At 45.8% G+C, this 12283-nt stretch overlaps 1 protein-coding gene across 10 annotated transcripts in view; it reads left to right on the top strand.

Annotated features, from left to right (window-relative positions):
- The first annotated feature begins 2741 nt into the window (after positions 1–2741).
- Positions 2742–12283, top strand: part of ABLIM2 (actin binding LIM protein family member 2) — a 145042-nt gene continuing 135500 nt past the window's right edge. For 8 of the 10 annotated variants that reach the window (XM_052780569.1, XM_052780572.1, XM_052780571.1 and 5 more), the window contains exon 1: positions 2766–2829. In XM_052780569.1, coding sequence (XP_052636529.1) covers positions 2781–2829 — 49 coding nt within the window. In that variant the 5' untranslated portion in view covers positions 2766–2780. Of the gene's footprint in view, positions 2830–3174; positions 3303–12283 lie in introns of those variants that run through there. The other 2 variants (XM_052780573.1, XM_052780564.1) reach the window with 2 other exon arrangements.

The following is a 12283-nucleotide window of genomic DNA, read 5'->3' as shown; positions in this document are numbered from 1 at the left end:
TGGAAGGGGTGCAAAGTGCTGACAGTTTAGAGGCTGACTTTTCAGCCTTCTTTTCAGTGGCTGGAGAAGCTGATTGCTTTTAAAAATGAAAATCAAGAGAGGACTGCCTACTAGCCTGAGATTTGGATTGGTAACAAGAGACTGAATCCTACAGTGCCCAGATGAGTGTGTCTGCCCATTCTCAGGACGGATCATTGTCCTGACAGATCTCAGCTGTTCCACCTGCGAGACTGGATGCTCGGTTTAAGTCGTTCAGTGTAAACCTTCTTGCCAACTCTTTCTGGATAGTTTCACTTTGCCTGTGAAGCCAACAATTCCACCACACTTTTGCAATCAACCCTTTCAAAGGCAACTTCCTTAGCAATAGAGACGCTGTCTTTCTGGAGAGCAAGGATAGCATCAAATCCAGCAGAATTCAGAATAAACTCTGGCAGCAATTTTTGCCATAGACCACTCATACACTGAAATGTGACCTCTTCCCAAGTAATGCTAGTGTCATCTATGCCATCCATGATATTAAACTATCTCCAAAAGTCATTCAGGCAGGGCTTATCCTTGCCTGTTGTCTCTTGGATAAGCTTGGAGAAGATCTATTTTAGACAGTAGGCCTTGAAAGTGGTGATTACTCCCCGGTTCATTGGTTGGAGTAATGGGGTCTTACCAGTGGCAGAACATGACTTTTCTGTTGGGTCATGGGGTCTCCTAATTAAGCTTGTGGCAGATGGCATTCTCCTAAATGAGGAGAATTTTGAAGTCCATGACCTGTTTCTCACAGTGTTCCCTAAAGTCTGGCACCATGTAGGCACTTTGAGTCTTTGTGTAGTAACCTGGGCCTTTCAGTTGTTTCTACGACTGGTAGAGAGAACTTACAAAATCCTCTTGTGGCCCTGGGGTTCTCACTGCAATGAATAAGCAAAGGCTTTAGTGTGCAGCCTCCTTCTGCACTGCTGCCCAGCAGAAGGGTCAAACTATTTTTTCGCAGCCTTAAAGCCCAAGGCAGTTTCCTCTTCATTACATCCAATATGGATTGCACACCCACTGCCTTCAATAAAATAAGTTATGTCTTATTTAGCTTTTAAAGCAACACTTCTGCATAGCCACAGGCGTACTAGCATCATTCAAAGATTGCCTTGAACTCATGATGGTTATTATACACAAAGATAGTTCATGATTAAAAATACAAATTGGGCTGATGCTGGAGGCCAGATCTCATTGGCATGAATGCAGAACAGACAAGATGGATGCTGCTGCATAGCCACAACTGAGATGCTCTACGCATTTCTACTAGTGCGATACATAACATACACACATGGATACTCATGCATCATCTGCATCTCAGTGAAGTTCTGCAAGGCCAGCTGCAACTCAGCTGGCATGCTTCAGTACAGATGGGCAGCTCAGGAGAGCTTTCAATGGAAAATGGGTGGTAGAAAATTGCAGGATGGAAAACAGGTAATAAAACCACTTAGCAAAATGTGGTGTTAAACAATCAATGATGCAACTCCAAACCAAATGACAGAAAGAGACAGATAGCAGTGTGGTACTGAAGTTACAAGTCGACAGTTTTAAGGAATGACTAAGTAGAGTAGGAGTGAAGAGTGGAATCTGATAGAGCTGTATAAATTCATTAGTGACACAGAGAAGGTGAATAGGGAATGATACGTTTGCTATCTCTTCTACTACAAGAACAAGCGGGCATCAAATAAAGACAGCAAATAGCAAGTTCAAAACAAAAGCAGGTGTTTCTTTGCATCACACGTAGTTCAGCCGTGAAATTCCTTGCACGGGATGCTGTAGTTGCTTGAAGTGTGCATGGGTTCAAACAACAACCGGACAAGATAATGGAAGAAAATCCATGGAAGGTTCTTCAACACAAAGAACACACATCTGGCTCAGGAAATCCCCTCAGCAGATATCCACTGCTGGTGACTGTCAGAAACGGGGAACTGGATTGGATTGTTTGATCCCGTATGGCTGCTCTGACTGTGGGTCCACATTCTTCCCAATGGCAGTGATTATCTCCAGGGGCTCTCAATTCGTATCAGTCGAACGACATGGGAGCCAAACCGTGCTGCTATACTTAACACAGAGCCGAGGATCCCAACTCCCTATCAAATCATGACACGTAGGCACTGCTACAGAGCTCATCTCGCTTCAGTTACGGGTGTAGGATGGGAAAGTTGTGCAGGTTTTAATGGTTACAACTGTTAACTAAACTTTAACTTTTAGATAACCGCTGGTGGAAAAGACCACAATAAGCATGCTGATATAAATGCAAGTCTTGTCTTCACACCCCTATTTCCTCCTGCTGTTACTGTAACTCCAAGCTGCCCAGAACCCAGCCTGAAGTCAGCATCAGAGGAGCTGTGCAATACAGCACGCTTATGTAACTACAGCTGGCTCCTTCTGGGTTTGTTAAAACAGATGTTTTGGGTTTTCTTAAAACATTATTTCTTCCAGAACGATAGTAGGTTTTCAGATTGATGAAATACTGCATAAGCTGGCTTTAACAAAACACTGCGTGTCCTTGTACTTTCAAATATGAAGCATCAGTGAGAGTTCACCTGCTCCCGAAAGCACTGCCTTCCCCTCCTGAACAACTGGACTTGCTGCCAAACATCTGTGCGGCGCAGCGCTGCCGGGAGTCTAGGCAGAGCCGAGGAACAATGCAAACATCCTCATCGTCATTCCCTGGGCGTTTTGGGGACACGCTAAAGCACCTGTGCACCCATTTGCTTTGCTCGGGCATCACAGAAACCGAGCACCAGTAGGGCAGGAAAATGCAGACCTCACCCACGGAGCACAGGGGGGCTGGATGGAGAGCCAAGGGTGAGAACAAGGGCTCTGGCAGAAACGGCGGGGAAGTTTCTGCTAGTGGAGGGCGGTCGGCGGGGGGGGGGGGGGGGGGGGTTGCAGCAGCTCTGCCCGCAGAAGCGGCGGGGCCGGAGCCTTCCCCCCGGCCGCAGCAAGGCACGGAGGGGGATGTAGTCCGCGGGCGGCGGCGCGGGGCGGCGGGGAGCTGCCTACACTTCCCAAGGTGCCCGCCGCACCGCGCCGGGGCTGTGGGAGCGCGGCACCTGCCGGGGACGGGGACTGGGGACGGGGGGGGGGGGGGCGGAGCGCGGCGCCGCCTGCCCCGCTGCGGGCTGCGCGGCGGCGGCGGCGGCGGCGGGCGGGGATGGTGCCGCCCGCGGGGGCGCGGTGACGGGCGGCGGGGAGCGGCGGCGGCGGGGAGCGGCGGCGGCGGGCGCGGCCCCAGCCCCAGCCCCAGCCCCTCCTGCGCGCCATGAGCACCGGCACAGGTAGGCGAGCGCGGGGGGCAGCCGAGCCCCCTCCTTTGTATTTTGAAACGGGGGGGCGGGGGGGGATTGTGGCTGCCCCGCGGGGGTCCGTCGCGTCGCGGTGCGGCCGCTCGCCGGGGTGCGGGCAGGGGGAGCCGGCTGAAAATTACTAACGTAAAAAAAAAAAAAAAACCAACAAAAAAACCCCCGCAGAAAATAACGCGTGTGTGTATCGCGGAGGGGAGCTGCCGCAGCCGCGGGCGCTGGCGGGCGGGAGGAGCTGCGGCTGCTGCCGGGGCGGCGGGACCCTGCGCGGGGGCTCCGGCGGTGCCGCCCCCGCCCCGGGCGTCGGCCGCAGCCCCGGCGGGGAGCCCCGCGGGACGGGCTTGGCCGGCCGCCGCGGGAGACGCCCCGGGTCTGTGTACCCCCGCCGCCGGTACCCCGCGGCACGGATCGGATCGGATCGGATCGGATCGGATCGGATCGGGGCGGGGGCGGTGGTGGGGGTTTGTCTCGCCCCGGCTCCGCAGCCGAGGTGTGGGTGAGGGCGGCTGGCAGGCTGCTGCCCCCCCTCCCCGCCCGGCATCCCAGGGGGTGGGAGCACGCGGCTCCTCAGACGGCGATATTTAGGTTAAAAGCTCGGCCTGTTCTGCTGGCCGAGGTACCTTGGGGATAGAGAAGGTGGGAATCACGGAGGTTTCATGGAGCCCTGGCTAGGATTGCCAGCCGGAGGGGTCCGGTTGCCCAGGGCCATACAAAAGTAATTTATCCTGCAGTACATGCTGAATTTGAGAACTGACTTGGAATTGTGTTTTCCAGCGATTCAGCGTTCATCTGCGTCGTGCGGCAGCGGGGGGTGGTTACTTCAGAGCGCAGCTCATCACAAAATATTACAGGCTTTAAGGCAAATACGGGGTTGTGCATAGGGCGAAGGGGGAGGCTTTGAGAGTTGATTGTGTATTTCATTTCTGAGGGTAACTGTAGTTGCTAAATATACCCTCTGCCACAACAACAGGGAGACGTTGAATAGCTACAATTACGTGGTGACTCTGTATGTCAACATGCTTAATCATACCACATCCTCACAGCGAGCCAAATGAGAGCCTAGTGCAAACAAAGAGGAAAATGAACTCCCTGTTAGAACACTGTGTGACCTGAGGTCAGGCACCTGCCAGAGACTTCGGCTAAAAACCCAGTTTGGCATTTCCTCCTGTCTGTTGAAGGTGTAGACATTTCCATGTGTGCTGATCATCCGTGTTCCCGCGTGGTCTGTGGATGAAACATGCACTGCCAGCGTGCTGGTCCTCTCTGGGGAAGTGTCCAGGCCAAGGCAGGTGTCCAGGAGTGCAGGTGAGAGCAGAGGTTCAGGGTGAATTGAATCGTGCGCTAGAAATCCCGAGTCTGTTCTCTGTCTCTAAAGGGAATTGAGATGGTTAATGCAGATAGTGACATCTGCTCTGGAGATGATTAAACTCCGGCACAGAATCCTATCCTCAGTTACTCCTCTGTAATTTTGAACTGAAGAACATGAAATACTGTGAAACATATAAATTCTGTAGTGGTAGAACTGGGGCTGGTAGAGGGAATATTAAAGTCCAAAGTTGTATCTCTATAATGCTTAAAACACCAATTAAATAGATTGTAAAGTTATAAACCCAGTAGAAAAGTTAATGTGTAACAGTTAAGTGCAGAGGAGTCTTAACATGATTCTATCTCGGTAATTGCACCAAACATGGTGTAAATGAAATAGCAAAAATGAACGGTGCCAAGATAAAAATAACATCCTGGGAAAAAAGAGAGTGGAAAAAACCCCTGACAGTTCTTAGCTCTCATTTGAAAGTTTAACTGGCAGTTTTAGGAGTATTGGTTTTAAGTATAGGTTTAGCTTTGATGTTTCCAGATTTTGATTGTGCATGTCTACGCGGACTATGTAAACAACTTACAATCAATTTTCTTGGTAAATGTGAGAAGCCCACATCTACTCTGCAAAATCAATGGAAATTTTCCATTAACATAATGGGGCAAGTATTGTACAGCAAATTTAATGCCACAATTTGACTAAAATCAGTTTCCGAAAGATTTCCACCAAAATTACTATGCAAAGGCTATAATTCAAAGTTTGGTGTTTACTGTAACAGAAGGATGTTTCTGGTTCTGCAAAGAAAATAAGGGTGCAATGTGGTATTAAAATCAGCCCCACATAAGTTTCAAGGAATTGCTGCACTGTTTGGTAATTCAGGAGAAATCCCCGCTCCTCCTGTTACTCTTGAGATGGAGTAAACTGTGGATCTGTGCTTGTTACTCCAGAAACCTTTGCTCAGTCTGCGTCCCCCCTTGTGCCGATGCAACACATCATTAGCTATCTGTATCAAGAGGGTTTCAAGTAACCCTGTGACCCTGCCTTGCCATTTTAACCATAAGATTTGGCATTAGATATAGAAATGTTTATATTTGGTAAACTTGATTTAGTTCATAATAAGTACAGGTACAGGTAATATGATTTCAAGTGGCTCAATAATACATACTTGGAGCCATCATTCTCCATTAATGGACTGCAGACTCATGCTATAATTTTAAATCTAGAAAGCATATGATCGTGTGGCATAGTAAAACACAGCTCATGCATTATTACACACGTTGTAATTAGATATTTCCACATGTGATTTTTCTCAGCTGCCTTCCATATTATTTACCATTGGTCTTGGCTGAAATTATTGCTAAGGAAGAGCCCATTCACTGCTTTTTATACCTAGGAGATTAACATGGCATGGCTGTGCTTTTAGGACTCTAAATGTACTTTTAAGAGTTTATAATATCGTTATCAGTCTAATATCTCAGTTCTTTGCCATCTTGAAATCATAGCAAGAAGAACAGAGTAGGTTAAAAATTTGAGATTGCGAAAATTAGGTTCCCATCAATTCCCAGAAATAGGGTAACATGGTGTCTATTATTTAAGTGCAAAAAAAGGAATCACAGAGCTAATTACATACTAGGTGAATTATCTTAGATTAGATTAAATTAAATGTCATGACACAAATTCACCCAGCTATTTAATCTTTAAACTATTATATTGGAGGGAAAATTAGATTGCGTGGATCAGAGAACAGCTAATGGAGTGTCACTAGCCAAATGGAGCAGGAACATGGTGATTCTGGTTACAAAAGAGGTTACGCAGGCTGGTCATGCAGGGTCCTGCTCTGCTTGGGACATGCTTAATTCCTTTTCAAAGTTCACATGCAAATAGGCCGATAGGAATCCTCTCTAGAGACAATAGTCTGACTGTTTCAGACTGTGGTATATTTTATAGGTAGATACAGTGCTTTACTTTCAGCCCTTCATTTTGAACACTAGTAGAAGAGAGCATTGAATTACTAGATTGGAGCAGCAAGAGGTCAACTTGCTTTGGAGTTCTCCAACTAATGAATGTGTGCAGATTATAACGTGCAATCCTCCAAGTTTTGTAATTAAACAGAAGTAGAACTACGTCATTTCATTGCCATTGCAGCCATGTTTCTCTGAAAAAATAAGCAATGACACTTATTTCCTGATGGTATTTTCTTCCTCTGAAGTTGAGTTGCATAGAGTATATATGATTTCTTAGATTATAAAAAATAGGAAGCCATATCTTAGGATTCTTTAAGGATTTTGGTTGAAGATTCTTCTTTACAGCTCTTTAGAAAAGGATTTCGGCTCAGTGTATGGCATCTGTTAAATGGCATCATGTTCTTGGATTGTAAGAACGTACAGCACAGCTACGGGAGGATGAAGTGGGTCAGAAGAGGTTATCAGGTGATGGTACATCAGCTGGTAACTCCTGGCTGCCATGGGCCTTCACGTGCTGCCCCAGCGCTGCAGCAGGTCTCTGGAAAGGTGGCTAGTTATGCTTTAAAAATCCCAGATGTTTGGCTTTGTGAGCAAGATCTATTTCTTGCCAATTTGCCTGTTTGCAGTGCAGCATCTGTACAGTAATGAGCATTCTCCACGGCTGGTATCTGTACGCATCTTACTGACATTTCAGTGTGACGTTAAAGACAGTATACTTTCAGTTTTGCTTCTCAGGACATTAATAGCTTATGTACTTAACGCCCAATAGTCAACTTTGTCATAAAAACATAGAGGGCTAAGAAATGTGAAGAAAATTGAAAAATTAATTAAAGCATGGCTGCTGAGGGAACATTTTCCCTCTCTTACCTTCTTCTATGCAGTGGACTGGCTAACATTCAAGGAGAAGTGAGGAAACCCTGATTTTAGTTCTGCCTAATTTGGCAAATCATTCCCCCTCTACACTACAGAAATTCAGGCTTTTAGCAGTGGAAACGCATCTCTCCTGACTATTGTTAACTTCAAGCTCACCGCTGCATTTTCTGGTCCTGCTAGGGGATTACTGGGGCCATTAACTCACCTTCGGACCTTGGGTTCTCAAACCAAGCACCCAGCACTCACAATAATGAATTAAAACATTTTTGTGTGGAAGTGGGCTGTGCTGCTTGGGGCTTTTTGAAGCAGAGCTCAGTAAGTGCCCGGATGAGGGGGGGCACAGCTGGCAGAGCTGTGTCTCTGCACAAGCCCGGCGTCAGATGCAGGGCAGCGGATGGGCCTTTGGGATTATTGGACAATTTGCTGGCTCGCTGTCTGCATCCTTAAATATAACCTTAAGGCAAATATTTCTGAATTTAGATTATTCCCTGTGTCAAGATCCATTAGCAGTGTGTCAAGGTCCTTAACTGTTACCATCTGAAATGTTGGAATGTTTTTTTCACAGCTTATTAGTTGATGTTCGTGCACTGAAATCTAGATGGAGTATTGTTTTGCACAAAGCACGGTTATTTATTTTTCCATTTCAGAAGAGGAATGTGAGAGGAATATAAACTCCATTCAGTGAATATTTCTGTCTGCCTTAGGAGCCCTTTTTCACCCTTTCTTTGTAAAAGCAAATCATTCTTCTACTGGCATTAGTCAAACTGATCAATAACTCTATTTTGGAGATTCTCCTGATCCTACACGACAAGCTGTTTGACCTGTAGTTGAAGGAAAGCAAAGTCTAAATGCACTTGGCCGTGAAAAATAAACATTCCTGAATTGTAAGATATCACTAGTGATATTTTAAAAAGACTTCAATGTTCTTGTAATATGGATTTTTTTTGCTATTTAGAAACTGTTATTTTTAGATCTGAGTAATACTGTCATTGTACAACAGTAGCAGACCACAATTGCTCCTCAGTGTGGATATGAGGAACAAGTGTGGTATCTCGGTTGTTACTCTGTAGTAGCTGCTTACAAATACAGCATCCAGTTCCTTGGAAGTTTTCAAGTACCTCTTCTGTCATTTCATTTTTAGTGTGGGGCACACTCTGATACTTCAGAAGAGGATGCAATGTGATTGTCCCACGTTCTTCCTCTTCCTTCTTGCCAAGCTCATTTGAGCTTCAGGGGGAAAAAAAATTAAATTCCTCACCCGTACTGGTTTATGGAGTGAAATAACTGGACGTAGTATAAATGTGGAGCACTGAGCATACAGTAGTTGTGTTCCTGCAAGTCTGTTTCAGAGGATGACAAAGTAAAATCGAATCCCTGTGACATTGTTCGTATGTTGAAATCCTTGGTGAAGTAGAAGGAGTTAAAAGTTTGATACATATCATACAAAGAAGCCACAGAACCTGTCATGCAAGAGCTTTTGTCACTTTAGAAAATAGGTCATATACCTCCTTCCCCTCACAGGTACGTGAGTTGAGGATTCATGGACTGCAGGGCATTTCAGAAGTAATACATAAGGCAGTTTACTACTTGATGTGTAAATATATGCTGGGATCTTCTCTGCTGAGCAATGCTAAGTGGGACTAAATGAATAGGCAGCCTTATATGCAGTGATTAGTTTGGAGAGTTCTTGATCACAGACCACTTCAGTTTTGCTTGACTTATTTTTACCGCTGTGAAGAGAGTTTATTGAGGTACATTTATAAGTCTCAGATTGCTGCAAACATTGCTGTTTAAAAGGATGCGAATGCTCTAGAAGTCATGAAAAATATTTTTACAGTTTCATCTTTATTTTCATCTCAGTTAGTTTCATTTGCTTTGCTCTGTTTACAAATTCTCTACCTCTCTTTTCCTGTTGATGTTCTCAGTATTGCAGACTTAGCTGGGATCTGCCAGTCAAACAGGTATTTCTGCTCTTTACCTCGTAACAGACTGGTGAGGATTTTTGATAGAGTTCAGCCGACAAGTTTGGATTTACAGAGTCTTGTAGGGTTTGCCTTGCTCCGGTGTTTCTTTTGGCTTTGCAATACCAGCAGCATTAAAACAATCACTCGGTTACAATTGTAGATGCAACACAGATCCAGAGGATCTGATCTTTAAGGTTGCATATATAATTGTCTAGGGCACAGGGACCAAAGGAAACCATAGAAACGGGCCGTGTTGCCGCTCTTACCCTTGATGACAGGAAGATGGGAATGGAAAAGAGGTTGCAGCCAGATCCCATAGTGGTGATACAAGGCAATCAGGAACAGCTGGGACTGCGTATGTCTGCACCGTGAGTTGCAGTGAGTGTCTGGCAGTGACTCCAACACCTCACCCCTGTGACTCGCACATATGCTCTCCGTTCTGCTATCTGTGAACCTGGCTGTAAGTCAGGCTCAAAGAGTGCCAATTGCAGGGTTTCTGCTTGCGGTCTGATCCTCGGTGTGCTCGGCTGCCCCTGCCCTGCTCAGACTAAATAAAACCTGCGCCCTGCTGCTGGCTTTGGAGCAGCGACAGAAGTATGCCTTAGCACAGGCGGTAGGTAAATACTGGTGATCAGAGAGCAGCGTTGGTTTGCGTGCAATCTTGAACCTCTCCTTGACTAATAGTGTATACGTAGGTAGAGCGTTCCCACCTGCTTGGTCAACAGAGCCCAGCCCCACGTCCTACCGGGGTTCCTGCAGCGAGTGTGAGGAGGGGAGCTGCTGTGTGCATCCCGTGAGTGTGTGGTGTGCAAGGAGAGGTGGAGAGGTCTGCTTTTGTTCCACCTGGGGAAGAGAAGGCCAAGGGGAATTGAATTGCGGTCTTCAGTGCCCTAATGGGTGCGTAGAGGGAAGATGGAGCCAAGCGCCTCTCACAGGTGCATGGAAAAAGGGCAAGAGGCAACAGTCAGGGGGTGTAGCAAGGGAAATTGCCGCTGGTTGTAAGGAAAAGAAAAATCACAATGAGAGTGCCTGAACCCTGGAGTAGGGTGCCCAGAGACGCTGTGAAGTCTCCAGCCTCAGAGATTTTCAAAATTTGATTGGCAAATGCCTGAGCAACCTGACCTAACTTTGAAGGTTGCCCTGCTGTGAGCTGGACCTCTGGGCATCTGGTCCAAAATTTTCTGTGGGTATCTGAAGCCATCCTTAAGCGTGACTGCAGAGCTCCCATTGAGCTGCTACAGAGATCTACCGGTGGATTAATCTCAAATGTTTTGCATGGCCATTTACCAACCAGTCTTCCTGGCTGTGTGTTGATGGCTCATTCCTGCCTTGGAAAATTGGAGAAAAACTAGTGTCAGCCTCATGTGTGAACATTTGTGAGCTCTCCTGCACCAGGCCCCGTGGAGAAACAGGGTTTATGTACCACAAATCTGTTGAACAGTTGCCTAAATATGCAGACCTGTCCCATGGGTTATGTATGTGCAGCTGCGGAGCCCCTCCTCAACTGGATGGAGAGTTTGGTGTGAACATCTGGCTGCTTCATCATTGCTGGGACTTTGAGAAGTGCTACGCATCCATCACCCATGGGTGAAATTGCTGTGAACTGCAGAGTGTTTTGTTACTCTGAAACCAGGGCATTTATTTATGTGCCTTAGTACAGAATTAGACGTGAACATTTTAACATCCTTATTCTAATAGCCACAGCTTTTCATGGTACAAAACTAAGATAACAAGCATCTCAGAGACTGTCTTAATGGGTTGTTGGCTGTGAGAACAACCAGAGCTTCACTAGCATCTTCTTTAAGGCTTCTGTCCTTACGAACTGTAAGACCTTTAGTAGTAAGCATTTGTGCTTCAATTTGCTGTATGCCACTTTTATTGTCATTATTTAAGATCATCACTGTCTGTAACAGCTCAGATTAAATGTCTGTTTGGCCCAGTAGCCTGTGTCCAGCTGTGCCCCTCGTCCTGACCTGGGAAGTAATGGTAACAGTGGCTAATTGTGTCTGTCTTGGTCTTGAATGTTTTTCAAGATGATACTAAGTGATGCATCATCTTGAATGCTGAATTTTAGCTTGGTTTTGGTGGCGTGGCCTAAATTTCATTGTCTGCAGAAAGCCAGCCTAACAACAAACTTCTATTCATATATTAATAGAGCTTAATATCTTAATTGAGCTATCCAGTTACATTGCTGTAGCTTTGATTGTGTCTATTTTATTAATTGGATTTGACCTAAGACTGAAACCTAGGTTGTGCTGAGGACCCTTAAATCCCGTTATTTCTAAACTTTGAGGTTAAATAATGTTTCTGGACTGAAGTGATATGCTACATTTTCAGGAGAACTACTGAAGCGATAGACACCCATTTCATATTTCTTTCCATAGATCTATAATTTTAACTTGTGATATGCCTAAGGTTTTTCCAAGGTCAAGGCTGATTTTCCGTGGGAACAACACAGTCTGTGTCCTGCAAAGAATATGAGACTGACGTTAGGGTGATTCTGCCAGCTCTGAAGAAACGCTCAGCTGGGTTTTCTGCATCTTGTCTCTGAAGCACACAAGGTCTACATAGATCTAGAAGTGTGCCATAGTCATGCCTATTTTAGAAGGCAGCAAACAGCACAAGCTGCAAATTTAAGTTGGCAGAAGAAGCCTGGCTGTTAATCTAAAGCTGTCAGAAACTGCCATAACGTTGGTTAGATACTTGCTTGATTTACCCATCCTGTTATGAATTAGAAAAAGGCAGCTTCTTAGAGCCTTTCTAAATGCAAAGATACTTAATATTTTTGGAAATATATAGAAATGCTATACATTGGAGGCAGTCCCAGCTTCAATCCTGGTA

Source organism: Harpia harpyja, chromosome 2, assembly GCF_026419915.1.
Source record: "Harpia harpyja isolate bHarHar1 chromosome 2, bHarHar1 primary haplotype, whole genome shotgun sequence".
Classification (NCBI taxonomy): domain Eukaryota; kingdom Metazoa; phylum Chordata; class Aves; order Accipitriformes; family Accipitridae; genus Harpia; species Harpia harpyja.
This window is presented reverse-complemented; position numbering and strand designations above follow the sequence as displayed.